General features: G+C 34.6%; 1 protein-coding gene and 1 long non-coding RNA gene across 2 annotated transcripts in view; both read right to left on the reverse strand.

Annotated features, from left to right (window-relative positions):
• Positions 1–100: 100 nt before the first annotated feature.
• LOC128548063 (ADP-ribosylarginine hydrolase Tri1-like) overlaps positions 101–18,551 on the reverse strand; it is a 58,184-nt gene continuing 39,733 nt past the window's right edge. Inside the window, exons 6-9 of the mRNA XM_053522413.1 lie at positions 13,593–13,746; positions 12,536–12,694; positions 11,534–11,664; positions 101–10,788 (exon numbers count right to left, since the gene is read on the reverse strand). Coding sequence (XP_053378388.1) covers positions 10,737–10,788; positions 11,534–11,664; positions 12,536–12,694; positions 13,593–13,746 — 496 coding nt within the window. The 3' untranslated portion in view covers positions 101–10,736. The remainder of the gene's footprint in view (positions 10,789–11,533; positions 11,665–12,535; positions 12,695–13,592; positions 13,747–18,551) is intronic.
• Positions 15,689–17,432, reverse strand: LOC128548066 (uncharacterized). The gene is made up of 2 exons (XR_008366885.1): positions 16,496–17,432; positions 15,689–16,076 (listed from the first exon to the last, which is right to left on the reverse strand). It is a non-coding gene; the product is annotated as an uncharacterized LOC128548066 (long non-coding RNA).

The raw sequence follows: 18,551 nt of genomic DNA on the forward strand, positions 1-18,551 counted from the left end.
ATAAAAATTAGGGTAGGTAGGTCGGTTTTTTTTTTTGCGAGGGAGGGGGGGGGGGGGGGATTTTTTTTTTATTAAGTGGGACTTATCAGAAATTATTTTTATGTAAAAAAAAAAATGGATACAAATAAGAGGGTTATGCCAGGGTGAGTAGAATAGCTCTGACTATTGCTAACAAATATCAGTGTGGGCCAATTTTGATAAGTATTATCAACAAATGTCATTTTCCTTGTTGCCTTGGAAATCTCTAAACAAAGTATGAGAGGGTGTATATATACCTTGACACAGCACTGAAACTGACACGGCGTATGAGAGGGTGTATATATACCTTGACACAGCACTGAAACTGACACGGCGTATGAGAGGGCGTATATATACCTTGAAACAGCACTGAAACTGACACAGCGTATGAGAGGGTGTATATATACCTTGAAACAGCACTGAAACTGACACAGCACTAAGATATAACTGGTAAATTGAAAACACTGCAACATTTTCCCATATACAATTGTATTACAAAATAAATTGCACTAATACATATAATAAAGCATTAACAAAGGTTCAGTAGATCTAAATTGAAAGACTTAATGTGTTTTTGTTCTTTTACAGTGAGAGATCCGTTTTTTACAAACATGAAATATCAATACAAAATAACAATTTTATACATAAGCATTTCTAAGCATATTACACTTATATCTACTGAATGGACTGTCAGTATGATCAATTACAAACACATAGGTTTCTACCTACTCTGATCCCTAGGCCAAGAAAAGGCTGTAAATGAGAACTAGCTATAGGTATGTCTAATGCCTCCTTTCATGTGTCACATGGGTTAAGTTGCATTATGCGTAGAAAACAAGGAAAAATAGAATGGTTGTTACTTGAAAATGCATATCCTGTATGCCTGTGTGTAAAAAAAGAACTAAATATACTATGGAGCACCTGCTTGATGCATGTAAAATCTAGTACCTAGTTTAATCTTAAGACTGAGGTTTTACAAGTACAATTTGAAGATGCAGAGCTGAATTGAATTGTAATGAATTTTAAAACCTTGGACATTTATTGAAATTCTGCACCAGTATGGAATCTTAACCCATTCTATTACCTGCCTTCACAAAACTGTAATTTTGTACCAAAAAAGATGGTTTCTCTGCCAGTAAAAAACCTTTACATTGCACTATTGTCAGTTGTTCTTTTCACTGAGAATTAATAAGTTAGTAATAAAAAGAATGAAGTTTTCACCTATGCTAACTGTTAAGCATGACTTCACACTCTGCACATCGTCTCATCACAACCTGCCTATATGCCAAGTTTAAAGTCAATATCTTTAATGGTTATAAACTTATGCTCCGGACACAAATTTTGACTGACAGACGGACACGCCATCACATAATACGTCCCGTTTTTCCAAAACAGGCCTATAAGAAAAGAACCTTTTTGTTTCTTTAAATACAATGAGTACAGTGGTAAAGGCATACAATCGAACCTCATTCCCTCATACTCGATGGGACCAGCAAAATTTGTTTAAGTTATCAGTAGTTCGAGCCATCAATTTATATTATCCAGGGATTTTGCCAGGACCTGATGATGAGTTCGAGCAAAGGGCAGTGTTCAAATTATCCAAGTATGAGTGAACAAAGATTGACTGTACTTTAAATCTGCACCATGTAAAAGAGAGATTTGTGTTACATCAGAAGAGAACATGAGCTGTCACAGGAGACAGCGTGCTAGACTATTTCATTGCTGGACTGTAAAATGGGGCACATCTAAGGAAACTGGAGCTGCTACTGGAGTTTTATAACTCTAATGTAGATGAAGATATTGGACAATAGTTAGTCTGTTTCAAATGTATTTAATAATAACAGAGATAGAGATAAAGTGTATAAAAACATTAACTATGTACAAAAAGGACATACCGTCTATATTCGCGTATAAGATGCAGTTTTAGGGATCATATTTTTGGTTCCATGAAGGGCAGGCATCTTACAAGCGCATACTACAAGAAAATTAAATGAAAATAAAAAAAGTCTCAAGTTTACAGCTCAGGGCATCTTATTTCCATGTCTGCAGACAGGTACTTTCGTTTTTCGGCAGCCATTGCATTGCAATGCTAAAAACTTTACGGTCCGCGATAAAGATCTATTATTTACTTATTTTACGGTTTGATATATTAATATCGAAAGTATATTTTATTTACAAATGTATTTTTTTCCAAGTCTGCAAACCACTACTTTCGTTTTTCGTCAGCCATTGCATATCCGTACTAAAATCTAAACGGACACGTACCGTGTTTCAGTCCTCAGTAACGATCTGTTATTTACTTACTTTACGATTTGATAGTTTAATATCGAAAGTATATTTTATTTACAAATGTATTTTTTTTCCTTTTAAAATCAAAACTTTTTCAGAACACTTGGAGAATTAGCTTTAGTTCTTTGGTAATGACAGATATAACTGAGCAAAGAAAATACTTTTTCGTAATTAAAAGTTAATTATCGCCAATTGCATATAATACCTATAACTGTTGCAAGTGTAAACTGCTAAACCGCATCCATTATAAATCGGTGGTGCAAACTGTTAAATAAACACGTGTATAGAAATAGATGTATCATAAACACTGACTGATGTTAATTGGCGACTTCATAGAATAGTTGGCTGCAATTATTGTAATGCTGCCCTCTAGCCAAATGAAAGTACAGTAGAGATGCCTAGCTACTCGGAACTGGAATACGATTGGACAACATTTCAAAGGGGGCATATCCATTTTTAATTGACATGACTGTGTCGTATCATTTGACAGATTAACTGCCATAAAAGTACATGTATCCTAATCTCGCCACCTTTTTTTATCTATAATCAATCGATACATTATTGTCAATTCTTAATCGCCGGAATAAACAATGAACGCAAAAGGAACTCTTATGATATGATATTTAAACTTAAAGTTGTGGAATATGCAAAAGCAAATTCAAACCGCGTTGCCGAAAGAGAATTCGACGTGACAGAAAAAATGGTGAGAGACTGGCGAAATAAAGAAACTAAAAGTTAAACGTTGAGTCTAGATCTGTGAAGAAAATGAGAACTGTGATATCACCTTACGATGATATTGAGGGAAAGTTGAAAGACTGGATTACAGATACGTGGATTTAATGTTACACGTGCCACGATCCATTTTCAAGCATTACAACTTGTGAAGGAAAATGGATATTCAGAGTTTAAAGCTTCAAGTGGTTGGTGCTCACGATTCATGAAAAGACATGATCTGGTATTGAGGCAGAAAACACATATAGCGCAGAAATTGCCGCTACTTTATAATGATAAGGTAGACTCTTTTCATAAGTTTGTGACTGACTTGAGAAAGGAACATGATTTTGAGTTGGGTGCTATAGGAAATATGGATGAAACGCCGATGTTCTTCGACATGCCAGGCAATTGAACAGTTGATATAAAAGGGACTAAAACAGTAACGGTGAGAACGACAGGCAGTGACAAAGCCCATTTTACTGTAGTGTTATTGTGTCTTGCCGATGGAACAAAGCTGAAACCTGCAGTATTTAAGTGGAAGACAATGCCGAAAGAAAAGTTACCTTCTGATATCGTGTGTTTGTGCAGGAAAAAGGTTGGGCAGATGAATGTGCCCCCTTGAGGAAGTCTGGTTTAAGTGTCCTGGTGCTATGCTGAATCAGAAATCGTTGTTAGTGTGGGACATGTTCAGAGCTCACCTTGTTGATAAAGTGAAGGATAAACTGAAATCGCATCGTTCATATAGGTGTGTGATCCCTGGAGGATGTACTTCTGTGTTACAACCTCTGGATGTATGTTTGAATAAACTGTTTAAAGTGAACATGTGACATAAGTGGAATGAATGGATGGTTAATGGTGAAAAGCAGCTTACGAAGGCTGGCAATCTTAAATGTCCAGGTCTGGCATTAGTGGGTGATAGATTCGTGGAACAAATTTCCCCATGAAATGGTAATCAAATCCTTCCTCAAATGTGGAATCTCGAACTCAATGGATGGTACTCAAGATGATGAACTATTCAGTGACTTAGTGCGTGACCGCGAAGAAGCGGATGCTGGTACAGATGAAATCAGTGATGATGAATGTGATGATCAGTGGATATATGACGAAAATGTCACAAGTGAACAATTTGATGAATTATTTGGTGATAGCAATGATGATGAATTTGAGGGGTTTTGATGATGTGATGTAAGAAAATAACTGTGAATACATGATAACGCTATCAAGATTCATTGACATTCATTGATTTTATGACTGATTGTAGTGTTAAAGTCATTGAAAATTGCAATAAATATGATATGAAAAATTGATGTAATGAATTTGCTGTTTAAAATTTGTTTGAAGATTAAAGTGTTGATAACTCGACTGTCAATTTGTTTGCAAATAATTTGTGTACACACTTGCTCTAAAATCATATGATTAATTTTGTGTGTTCGAAATATGTGATAAATTAATGCATTATTTGTTACCGTATGTCACATAAAATGAAAATATGTAATATGCTTGTTTGTTTGTTTGCTTTTTCGGACTTGCGTTAATTACTTTGGGAAAATTGGTAAGGATATTTAATCTCATTAATTTTCTCATTGTATGCAGCGCATGTTTGAATGAAAAAAATCCTAAACATGTATGGGAGATCCTTTGAAAGCAATTTAAAAATTGCGTATCCCGGTAGTCCTCGAATAATTGCAAGAAATACATTATTTTCTTAAACACTCTGTGTTACTGTTATGGAAACATGGCCGAACATTCAGCATTTCTAAGCATTATGAATAAAATCGGCGAGTATCGTCAAATTTCTAGACGTAATTTCCCTGTTTCGAAGTTATTTTTGTGCATATTATTACACATGAAAGTGGACTTTAAAATATTTTATTTTATTCTACATATTATGAAACAGGTCTGCAAGTTCTTTTAAAAATAAAATCGGCGAAAATCATCAATTTTCCGCCGTTTTCTAGACGTCATTTCGCTGTTTTGAAGTTATTCCAATGCACTTTTTACACACGAAAGTGGATTTTAAAATACTTTATTTTATTTAACATATTATAAAACAAGTCTGCAAGTTCTTTCAAAAATAAAATTGGTGAATAGTCAAAATTTCGGCCTTTCTTTAGCCTGTTTTCAGCAGTTACTAATTCATTTCAATTCTGCATTTTCACAATAAAACTGGCGATTTTCTGCCAATTTCTATTACAAAACACAGAATGCTGGAGAAAATAATGCATCTCTACAAATTTCTGATATGGTTGGTATAAAAATATGACCGCGTCTTATAAGAGGGTCAGTGCAAAACCTCCCCGATTGAAAGTCCAATATCAGGGTGCGTCTTATAAGTGAGTGCGCCTTATAAGCGAGTATGGATGGTAATCATGGAAAATTTCTGGAAGAATAATGCACCATGTGTCATATCATATAGCACAACACTGGGTTGAGTAGAATAGCACACCATATACTTTGTATAGTCAAGCTAAAAATGAAAACCCTTTGGATTACCAGCAATGATATATTTAACTTTTATAAACAAACATAATTTTGCCAAATACATTATTTCTTCCTACGTATTATTTTTAAGTTCTTGTTGTTAAACCTACATATAGTGTGTTAGGATATTGCCAGAAAACTGCTATACAATTAAATGCAATCATTCATCTTTTTCTGTATTTATACCTCAAACTTAATAAGGTTAATAGATTGTAGTGTGTTATATATTTTTTGCTATGGCAACTCGGTATTCTTTACGTAACTGAAAAAAGTGATACAAACAGACATTTACATAAAATATATCTGAAAATAGTAAATGCTATGGAATATGTCTGGTACTTATACAGTGAAAAAAATCAAATATAGTTTTCACCAGTAAGAAACCACAAAATGGATGAAAGTTAGTTAAATCATGAAATAAACAGAAAATCTGTTTGTTTTAAATGTAGTATCCAAATATTTTTCACTCATGAACACCACACATTTTATAGTTTTGCTCATGACTGACAGTATCCAAATATTTTCCACTCATGAACACCACACATTTTATAGTTTTGCTCATGACTGACAGTATCCAAATATTTTCCACTCATGAACACCACACATTTGATAGTTTTGCTCATGACTGACAGTATCCAAATATTTTTCACTCATGAACACCACACATTTTATAGTTTTGCTCATGACTGACAGTATCCAAATATTTTCCACTCATGAACACCACACATTTGATAGTTTTGCTCATGACTGACAGTTTCCAAATATTTTTCACTCATGAACACCACACATTTTATAGTTTTGCTCATGACTGACAGTATCCAAATATTTTTCACTCATGAACACCACACATTTTATAGTTTTGCTCATGACTGACAGTATCCAAATATTTTTCACTCATAAACACCACACATTTTATAGTTTTGCTCATGACTGACAGTATCCAAATATTTTTCACTCATGAACACCACATTTTATAGTTTTGCTCATGACTGAGCCACATGAGGAAATATTGCATCTTGCATTTTATCCATTTTTTGTTTTGTTTTTGTTGGGTTTAACGTCGCATTGACACAATTACAGGTCATATGGTGACTTTTCAGATGATGGAGGAAGACCCCAGCTGCCCCTCCGTGCATTATTTCATCACAAGCGGGCACCTAGATATGTTTTATCTGTGGAAGTTTTTTTGTTGGTACACTGAAACATACAAATATTCTCACTATCTGTTTCAATGACAAGCAAACTGGCCAGCAATACTGATACAACAGCTAATATAATGTATGTTACAAACTTTATAATATAAAAATAAGACCAATATACCATAAAATATAACATAAAATGTACAAAAAAGTTGTTTTCCTCCAACTACAAAATAATAATCTTTCATTCATGTCTTACATTTTCAGGGTTTCAAGTGACTGCTGACATTAAATAGACATTTACAATAAAAGCTCCATGATTAAGAGTTAACACATAAAGTCAATATGCCATATATCTATGTTTATTATTATGTTTATATCTTGTAAAGTCTTGGTTACCATAACATGACTGATAAAAATGCAATTATTAAATTTCATATATTCATATTTCATGGTAAGTATTTACACATTTTCCAAATGAAGCTTCAAAATGACAAAACTTCATTTGTTTCATTGGAATTTAAATTTTTCTAGTATGATACACTAACAAAACAAGAGTGCCGCCAAGCGGGACAATATACGCCCGAAGGGTTACACCAGAGGATGGGAGCAAAATTTAAAGAACTTGACTGTTGAAGCCCAAAGGACAGGAACAACAAAAAGAAGAAATTACAAAAAAATTCTAAGTCCACAAAAAAATTCTTACCAGGTAAAGTTATGTCAAATTACATCTAAAAATTGGGTGTACCATCCATGTTGTACCACAGAAAAGTGGTCTCGGTTTTTCCCTACGGCCAAAAATAAAAAAGTTTCAAAATAAGCTATTTAAATTAACAAAAAAGGGAAGTAATACAAAAAAAAAAATTATTGTAAGAGAACAAAAAAGGGATCTGCCAAATAAAAACAAGAGCACTGCAATGCAGAGCAATATACACAAAGCAAATTCATATATGACCTTTGACCCCTAAGTGTGACCTTGACCTTGAAGTGAGTCATCCAAAACATGCCCTCTGCATGTCATCTCAGTGTGGTGAACATTTGTGCCAAGTTTCTTTGAAATCCTTCAAGCAGTTCAAGAGTTACAGAGCGGACACAGCAAAGTCATATATGACCTTTCACTCCTAAGTGTGACCTTGACCTTGAAGCTAGTCATCAGAAACAAGCCCTCTGCAAGTCGTCTCAGTGTGGTGAACATTTGTGCCAAGTTTCTTTGAAATCCTTCAAACAGTTCAAGAGTTACAGAGCGGACACAGCAAAGTCATATATGACCTTTCACTCCTAAGTGTGACCTTGACCTTGAAGCTAGTCAACCGAAACAAGCGAACTGCACGTCGTCTCTGTGCGGTGAACATTTGTGTCAAGTTTCTTTGAAATCTTTCAAGCAGTTCAAGAGTTACAGAGCGGACACGAAACACACTCATATGACCTTTGACCCCTAAGTGTGACCTTGACCTTGAAGCTAGTCATCCGAATCAAGCGCTCTGCACGTCGTCTCTGTGTGGTGAATATTTGTGTCAAGTTTCCTTGAAATCCTTCAAGGGGTTCAAGAGTTACAGAGTGGACACGAAATTGCTATCGGACGGACGGACAGATGGAAGGACAGACAGACGGACACCGGCGTCATAACATAATACGTCCCTTCCGGCATATAAAAATACAACTAACAGTCAGTACAATAAAGTTGTGAGTAAATGTAAATAGTGGTACTTAAATACACAAAAAAATATTGCTTGAATAACACTATGATTATGCTTTATGAAACAACAACATAAATAATAGTAACCGTTACATAATAAATTTGGAATGTATCTATTTCATTTCATACAGGTTAGTGTTTATTAGTAAGCATTTATGAAATTGAATTGGTCGCTGCGCCAGACCAATTTAATTTGATAAATGCTTACTAATAAACACTAACCTGTTTTAGTGTTTGAAATTATTTTTTGTTTACAAATTTAAGCTCCAACTTTAAGTATGTGACTAACCGAGTTAATAAAAGGCCTGGAAGGAAATGTTGATTTACCAAAATAAATTTCCTGATAATTTGAAAAATACTGGACAAAAAATAATTTCAAACACTAACTACATTTCTGTAATAACAATCCATTTCCAGTCTATCATGGCAGCAATTTAAATAATAACATATTTTTAATACAATTCAATGTATGTTTAAACCTATATAGCAATTTTGATAATTAAAATTTTCACGGTGTTGATACAAAAAAAGTACTAAGTGCTGTTAATTAAAGAAGGTTATAGTACCTTTTTGCATTAACCCTGCAAAATTGCCCTCTTTATTAAAAGCTATACCAAAGTAGGGCCAAACGCTTTAAAAAATCATGTCATATATTAGTGATGGGCCGACAATCGGCGACAATCGAATAATCGTTGGCGCTGCATTCATGAGCGCGATCGCCGACTTCACTTTTCCCTGACTGATAAATTATTTGGCACCCTAAACGGATAATTTAGTTGTTTCTGACCTCTTTCTTTCTGGTATTTATGGTTCTTTGGGGGCAATTAGGCCAAGGGAAAGTACTCTACCTAAAAATGGCATCCTCCAAAGTCTCGAAAGAAATTGAGGTCATCTGTGATCACCCTGATTTTGGAAGATATATGGCTTTTACAACATTAAGCCGGGAAAACCATCAACCTAAACTCTTGACATTAGTATGGCAGTATGCATAGCATGCCGTAAGACTTACGCAAGCATATTAGCAAAGGAATTTTCATTTTTTGATTTTATGGGATTGAAATCATTCCAGTCGTAAGCTAAGACTTAATAAATCATTAATACGTTTTTTGCTCCAAACAATTTTAATTTGATAACACAATATCACTGGATAAGTCCCTTGTGAAACTAAGACAAGTACCTGATTTGAAGTTTACTATCTTCACAAATATTTTACTTTTATACTGTTAACTTACTCATGTTTATGAAGGGATACAATGGAAATAGGATATTTGACATCTGTGTGGTTCATTTCCTAAGTAATGACATAAAACATACACTGTGAGATGACCTTACAGACATGCAACTAGAGTAACCGATTATCCGATTATATCCGATTAATCGAATCGGTTGGCTTGTCCGATTATGCCGATTAATCGATGGGCAAATCTAACCGATTTGCCCATCACTATCATATATATATATACATTTCTTTATTTTAATTTTTTCCTCCAAGAGGCCATTAATTTCACTCTGTTAGCACTTTTACAGCAATTATTTTCTCCTGAAATCAGGATCAAGTGTACAGAAGAGATAGTTGGCCCTATTGATTGCGAGATGAAAATCCATCAATGAATGGTTTATTCCAGGAGGACATTTGTTTAGCGTCTGAATAAATTGCTTAGTGAAAAGAAAGACATTAGAGTAGACTACTAAACAACAGATCTAACCAACAGATCCACAACATAGTAACAAATCGCAGACAACAGAAACCGGTCCCAAGTCATTCTCTGTAACAGATTTCCTTCACGCCTCTAACTGTTCTAAATTTTAAAGACAATGACCTTCAGATTTTGGCTAAAAATGATCTTTCTTTAAAATTTGAAGTTTGGTTATATTATGAACATGAGAACATGAAATTTGATTCTAAACTATCTTAAAAAAATACCTAATCAAGGAAAAAAATGCCAGAGTCAAGAACTGAACCAGTGCCGCCTCTGCAATAAGAAACTTTCCCATGTTCTTAACCAATACACCATGGAAATTCGTTCCTAAAGACCGTTAAATATTAAGATTTATAATTAAGGCAATTTACCTCGGTACAACTACTAATTCTCATTTGTTTTACTAACATATAATCAGTCTGTAACTAAGTTTCAAAGCCTTCTTAAGAAATGTAACAATAATTTCCTGATATTCAAAAATTTTCTTTTCTTTTGTTGTCGTACGATCTGGAAGTCAGTGCCTTTAACCAATTAACTACTCATAACCCTGGAAACCAGCAGAGGTATAATATGTTATCACAACATCATTAATGCCAGAGAAAATAGACATAATTATATCTAAAAATCCAACTGCTCTGAAGTTTATCTCGAAGATCAGAAGAATGATATGTTCAGCTGTAACAACTTCCATGTTCATCACTACACCACTGTTTCCTTCTGCCTTTTCTTTCTTTCCATCATATAAAAATACCTGCAAAAAATCACCAAATATATATACTGGTGTTAAAATCTATCAAGATTGTTAATTGATTATAAACAATACATATCAGTTAGATTTTGAGAATATTTGTGCAAAGCTGAAAACATCGAGGTAATGGAACAGAATATGAAACTGCTTTATTTGACTAGGACATTGTCCATAAACTAATACAGCTAAATGTTGTTTTTTGTTGTTTTTTTGTCTTTTGTATATTATCTTTGTGACTGACATATAAATGTTAAACTATATCTATAAAATCTGGCAACATACTTCAATAGAGTCTATTTAAGGTTCTCAGAGGGAGACAATGAAATAATATTAAAGTGTTCAATAGCAAAATTTAAACAAAATGAAGATTTGACTTTGGTTTGTGTAATTTTTGTCATTTATATAAAACATCATACTGATATACCATGGCTAATGTCAGTGTTTAATTTCGATACACTTGGTACATTAGCCACAGTATTAAAAAGTGTCCAAAATAACATAAAGGATGGTATCCAGGGTCTGCAGCTGTTTGCACTGAAATAGCAAATATCTTTGTACAAACCTAACTTACTTAGTAGAACCAGCAAAAGTTGTACAAGACAAATGACAAGAGAACAGCACTCACAAAAATCCCATTTACCTCTTAATATTAACATTTTAATGAAGTTATGAAACTGTAAAAATTTTAAGCCTTGCAATCAGCTACAACATCAATGTCTATCAATCATAAATATATTCAACAGTTTACCTATCTATCAGTTCATCTAACCAGACCCTATGTTTCAAGGGTTCCATCCAGGATTTGGGTATGGCATCCAGACCCAGTTTACAGCCAAGGAGAGCACCTGCTACAGCAGCATTGGCATCAGCGTCACCACCCTGTCATAGAAATACCTCAGTGTTTATATACTGATACCGGCAAATATTTCCCTAGACCTAAAAACACTGGGAAAGCCTGAAGTCCTTTTAACATCAAAGCAGCATCTCTATTAGAGAGATATGTTTACATTTTTAAAATAATGATTCATTTCATCTGAGGAAACCATATAAAATATTATATTATGTATATATGTAGTAGATATTAGAAACATAACCAGTGGATCAATACACGAATATAATTTTCCTGTTATTATCTATAATGTTTGTACCTATCCATCTTGTACTATCACTGATTCTGTATCTGCTCTGAATCTGTATCACTCTAGTTGAGCACCTGATAGACTTTGTTCTTTACTTACTTTTAATGATTTCTAATTTTGTTCTCCAACAGACCAGGGTGACACAAGTTAAAAATATTCAGAATTGATGATGATATAAGATGTTGTGGCAACCTGTTTTAATAAAATATTATTTTGAAGTGAAGTTCTAGTCCCAAAATATGCTTGCTGCCAACTTACATATCAGTCTGCTTAACTGAAAAAAATCCATCAGTTCCTTTTTTAGCACAGAGCATGACCCAGGAAAATAATTGCAACTTGGTTTGATTCTAGTTGTGAGAGCTAATTAAATATGTGACACCCCTGATGATTCCTGTAATCAATTTACATGGACTTTATCATTAGATACACTGAATAGACTCTAGGCACACAAGGAACCAGTTTCTTTTCAATGACATCTTTCATCTTTGTGTCAGCCAAACCTTTCCATCATTTTCAAAATATCTTCGTTTCAACTGGAAGGTAAAACCTCTTGCTGCTCGAGTGGTGTATATATCTATCACTTCTAGGTCATGCACTTTTGTCCTTCTTACCTCATGAACAATATCCTGTATAGCTTGTCTAAAGTCTTTCTGTTTCAGTGCCCAGAACCCAGCTCCTAAAGCCTTGTATGTATAATTGGAACGTCCAGCCTCGTCAAGGTGTAAGTCCCTCAGAGATGTGCAGTACAGGTATGCCTTTAACTCTTTCATCTGATTTCACAAAATATAACTTTATACTGGGAAAACAATGAACTTCAAGGTATTTTAAACTTCTTTTTTCAAATTCTATGTATTTAGTCCTTCCATAAACGCATGACCTTTGATATGGGTTTAAAGCCATTTTTCAACAGTGTTTAAGCAATATTTTTATAGCACTATTTAGATAGACAAACCAATGTTCTTTGGACTCTACACCAGAACTGGTACCTTTTCCACAAGTTATATTGAATTCACAACCCTCACACTGATCAGGTGTGGAGGAAGAAAAATTTCAGAAACACTGATTTCTATTAAGTCATAGAGAATATCTGCCTAGCATGGTTATCCAGTTCAAACCCCTGTATTCTACCTCCTGTGCTAACAGCACAAGCTATAACATCAAATCATACTACCCCTATGGTAGCTGGATGCTAGATAGAAAGTCTTGCTTTGACATGGTTTTCGGAAACTACTTTACAAATGGAATGGAAGTTTTCAATATCCTCAGAAACTTATGTTGTTAAAAGAGCCACACCGTGGGAAAACCAACATAGTGCATTTGCAACAAGCATGGATACAGACCAGCGCAGCAGGATCCATGCTGTTCACTAACAGTTTTTCTAATTGCAATAGTCTTTGAAAGCGAACAGCATGAATCCTGACAATCCTGAGCGGATGCGCAGGCTGGTCTGGATCCATGCTGGTCACAAACGCACTATGATGGTTTTCTCATGGTGCGGCTAAAATACATTTTTAAACAATGTATAACAAATATAACCTTGTTCATAAACACTTTTCCCCTCCCCAACAACATGTTTATATGAGCTCAAATGCTCTAAATCCTTTTTATTACATGAAGTTCATATTTCATTTTAAATGTCACAACTGTACACTATAAAAAAAAACTTACATCTTTATCATTTTTTAACAATCTTGATGAGAACATGTATGCCTCATCTATCACAGACTCTATATCATATTTGCCACTTCTCTTCAAGTGACGTTCATTCTTCTGTAACATCAGGGCTATTGTTGTTGTCACGGCAACACATGATGCTTCACATCTGTATAGAAGACAGACAAAAATACAATGACAATATATGAAGAAAATATATTTCAACAATCATTGATTATTGCAATCCATCACATGTTGGGTACATGAGGCAGATTGTTTTTGTTTGAAAGCACCTTATTTTATTACCTTTTTTATAAGTTAACCTAACCCAGGGGTGGTATAGTACGTCATCAACAGGTGCGCGCAACACTTCCCGATGCGGCTTTTTTATGTCAAAACACCTCGATTCGGTGAGTAAACTTGCGATTATTTCGTTGGTAACAAATATATTTGGAAATGACATATAGTCTAAAGTACCTGCATGTGTCTCTAGTTTATCACTGACGTTTGCATTTTTCAAGAAAGTCTTACGTTTAAGTGAACATTCGAGCACAATGCACTTCATGGAAACACTTCCCCGTTCACCACACCATATTATATCGCATAAAAATAGTTTTCATGCATTTCTAATGACTAAATGCCTTGACGGGTGTTCTTTATGGCAAACAGAGGTCAGTGATACCTTAATTAATTATTGGAATCTATAGTTTCAAAGAAATCAGTAATATAAAATTTCGCCTTCCCGGTTCACCAGGTAAAACGATGCACTTCCCGGCTCACCGCCCGTGTGGCATCGCGTTTGACTTAATTATATGTAGCCTTTCAATTTATTTTGACGCATGGTACTTCGGTTGTCATACCAGCAAAACTAGTATTTAGCAATGAACGTTTATGTCAGTAAAAACAGTGTTTAATTTACTTTCAAGGGCTATATTATGACAGATTTACTCTTTCTTTTTCAGATCACAACAGAAACACCTGAGATATTCTGTTTATCAGAATTAAATTATGAAGCGAAACACTTGGGGTTCAACATGATATCCGTAGACAGATGAACATAAACTGCATATAGTAATTCATGCATTTCTCGGGAATAAAATGACACATCAAAAAAATCAGAATTGTAGAAAGAACAATACCCGCTTGTTGAGGATGTTTGTGAAAAAGTCAGAAATGAAGACCACAAAAGTAGTCGTTGTTTGAGGTTCACTCACTGGCAATATGTTCAGACACCGTTTGAAACAACTCACTGTTACGTGTGACCACTACCGTACAATATTTAGCCATGAACAGCTTTTGTAGATGGAATTTAATCTGATTTTGCGTGACTTCAAACAATTGTGATTTTTTATTGAAACATGTTTTGTTTTGTCTGTCTGTGTCACAGACTCTGGTCAGTGCCTCTCATTTCTTCTAAATAACATTTGACAGATTTTGATGAAAGGCAACAGCAGTATTAAACTTTGTATGAAATGTAGTTGACACTAATGCGCATAACGGGTAAAACACAACAATGTAAATATTCTTGTTATCTCTATGTTTCGGTCAATAAACGTTCACAGATTATACTACATTGTCACTTTATCAAGTTTTGTGTGTTTATAATGAAATTTCTGAGTTATAATTAGAGTAGTTGCGCAAAACCTCAACATTTTCCAGTTTAATGGTTTCAAGAGTTATTATATTCTGATTTTTGTTGATTTTGAAGTTCAGGCAGTGCATCCTCACTTCGCGTCTTTCTGTCGTGTCTGAATATTTCCAGTTGTTGAGAATATGTGACATAGAGATGTACACTGCTTCTTGATCGAAGAAAATTAAAGCATACAATGTGGAAAAAATTTGTCAGATATGCGATCTTAATGAAACTTAAGGTGAATTTCATTTTTTAAAATGCTGAGTTATAAAGAATTACGTCCAAAGTTAAAGAAACGTTTTCATTATACTCGTATTTATAAGTGTGTATAAAATTTAGAATTACTACAATCAAGTAATAAATCAATTTTGTTGATTTGTGTAAATATATAACATTAGCTGATAAAAGGAAGATGTTGCTATGTCTTGAAAGTGTATGTGCGTATGTTTATGTCACAACGGCTTCCACTGTGTAAGGGTTTAAATAAAAAATCAGTAAAATTTCCTATTTTAAATAATCTTTTATACAACAACATTTTCAACAACTAAACAGTTTAAGAAAAGCAAAGTAATTTACATTGCAAGTAAAATTGTTCTACCACTGTTCAAGCTCACTTCGAGTTTTAACATGTAATTGGGTGCACTAAGATTTGCAAGCAAAATCTGAACATTAGTAAAATGTTAAATCCTCAACCGCTTTCTAGTGTAGATTCAATGTCCCGTTCTACTACGTGGTAATTATAATTCGGTTGTAGTCACTCTTGGTCTTTCCCTGCGCACATCTAAAACTCCTTGATAAGAACATTTCGTTGGCGCGATACAGTAATTTCTCATTTTTTCCCGAGCAATTGTGATGATCACGTGGCCCTGAAACGTTAAACAAAACTAAATAGTAGCATATCATTAAAAACTAAACTGCATTGGTGCGTCTTTATACCTTTAAAAATATATTAAAAGGTTGCTACTTTAAAAATCAGCACATGATAATAATTTAACTATATAATTTTGCTTTACTTAGCATATTATCAATGCATATTCTTATTTGTCTCATCGAGTCTTGCCTTGAACTCAAGTTCGGAATCAAAGCCATCATACTTGACTATTTTCGATGACACGCCATAAATAGTTATCATGAAAAAATAATTAGAGTAACAAGTTAACTAATGGTTTCCAAAATACTTTCTATTTATGTTATCATGTGTCGAAGTGCCTATCTAACTATACCCCTTATTAACATTTATCTACTGTAACATTATTGAAATTAAATCAGTTATTTATATCCATACCTTCAAACAGCAACCGACATAGTCGTGACAAAGTTTGGTACGGAGACCTAGTTGAGCGTTGAAATCCTTGTCTGGGGTAATTCCGTTAGGGGATGTTCTCCACTTCTCAAATATTATGTCGTACAGCTTTTGGAAAATATAATATGTCAATAATGTCTTGCATGCCGATCATTCAGCAATCCTTTTTAACATATATTGACAATTCCATTAATGCAGACTAGAAGTTTTGTTTCCTTTTTCATCTTTCATGTATCTAACATAACAAATATAAGGACATGATAGAACATAATTATATCATACATATGCATGTTTATAGTATACAACATATGTTCAAGATATGCCTCGTTCTTTCAATATTATCTTCAAATGCTTAAATGAAGTTTACAGACCATCTAGTGCAAGCACTCTAACAATTAGTTATTCGAATTAATAGAACTTCCAGGCAAGTGTGATCACATTTACATGAGCACCAGCCCGATGTTAGTCATGCTGGAAATTGGTGAGCCGGGAAGGACATCAATTCAGTTGGTGAATCGGGAAGGCGAAATTTTAGTTTACTGATTTTTCGGAAAGTTTAGATTCCAATGAGTAATCAAGGTATCACTGACATCTGTTTACCATAAAAGAACACCCGTCAATGCTTGGATTTATCAGAAATGCATGTAAACTCTTGATATGCGATATAATATGGTGTGGTGAATAGGGAAGTGTTTCCATGAAGTGCATTGTGCACGAATGTTCTCTTAAACGGAAGGCTTTCTTGAAAAATGCAAACGTAAATGATAAACTAGACGCATGTGCGGGTACTTTCGACTATATGTCATTTCCGAATCTATTAGTTATCAATGTAATAATCGCAAGTTTACTCACCGAATCGAGATGTTTTGACACAAAAAAGCCGCATCGGGAAGTGTTGCGCGCACCTGTTGATGACGTACTATACCACCCTTGAACCAGCATTCCTGGATTCTTTACCAGTAGTGACTTGTTCTCCACAAGTGACAACTTCTTCACATGAATCAGCGAAATGAGGATGAATAATGTAAAATAGGTTGTCTTCTTTCAGATCTTCACAGAAAAGTGTTTGCTACATCTCAGCATCAAACAAGTCACTTTTTAATTCAGAGTTGTACTTAGGAGACAAACAAGAGACCTGGGTCATAAGCATGACACACCTTCTCAATATGGTTAACACTTGTGTCAAATTATTTTCAAATCCCAAGATAAATGGCAGAGTTATTGACCAAACAAGAAACACCTTTGACTTCTAAGTGTGACCTTGATCTTGGAACTAGGGGTCTATGTCTTGTGCATGACACTTCATCTCAATATAGGGAACATTTATGCCAGGTAATTTTAAAAGCCCTTCATCAATGGAAGAGTTACTGACCAAACAAGGAACAGACCATGTTAACCTTTGACTTCTAAGTGTGACCTTGACCTTGGAGCTAGGAGTCTGAGTCTTGTGCATGACAAGTTGTTTCATTATGGTTAACATTTATGCCAAGTTATTTCAAAATCCCTTCTTGGATGCCAGAGTTATGGACCGTACACGAAACAGACCCTGTTAACCTTTAACCTATAAGTGTGACCTTGACCTTGGAGCTAGGAGTCTGGGTCTTGTGCATGACATGTTGTCTCATTATGGTGAACATTTATGCCAAGTTATTTCAAAATCCCTTCTTGGATACCAGAGTTATGGACCATACACAAAACAGACCATGTTACCCTTCAACCTAAAAGCGTGACCTTGACCTTGGAGCTAGGGGTCTGGGTCTTGTGCATGACGCATCGTCTCATTATGGTGAAAATTTATACCAAGTTATTTCAAATTCCCTTTATGCATGGCAGAGTTACAGCCCGACAAGAATTTACACGGATGCACGCAAGCACAGACACACAGGCGGATGAACAGTGCAATTTTAATATGCCTACCTTTGGGGGCAAAAAATACGGCCCCTGAATGTTAATAAAAATGTTTCTTTTCTATTATCTGACTTAGTGACCTAGTTTTTACACAATATCCAATCTGGCAATGACTCCTGCCAAGTTTCAT

The sequence above is a fragment of the Mercenaria mercenaria genome, chromosome 13, assembly GCF_021730395.1.
Source record: "Mercenaria mercenaria strain notata chromosome 13, MADL_Memer_1, whole genome shotgun sequence".
Classification (NCBI taxonomy): Eukaryota; Metazoa; Mollusca; class Bivalvia; order Venerida; family Veneridae; genus Mercenaria; species Mercenaria mercenaria.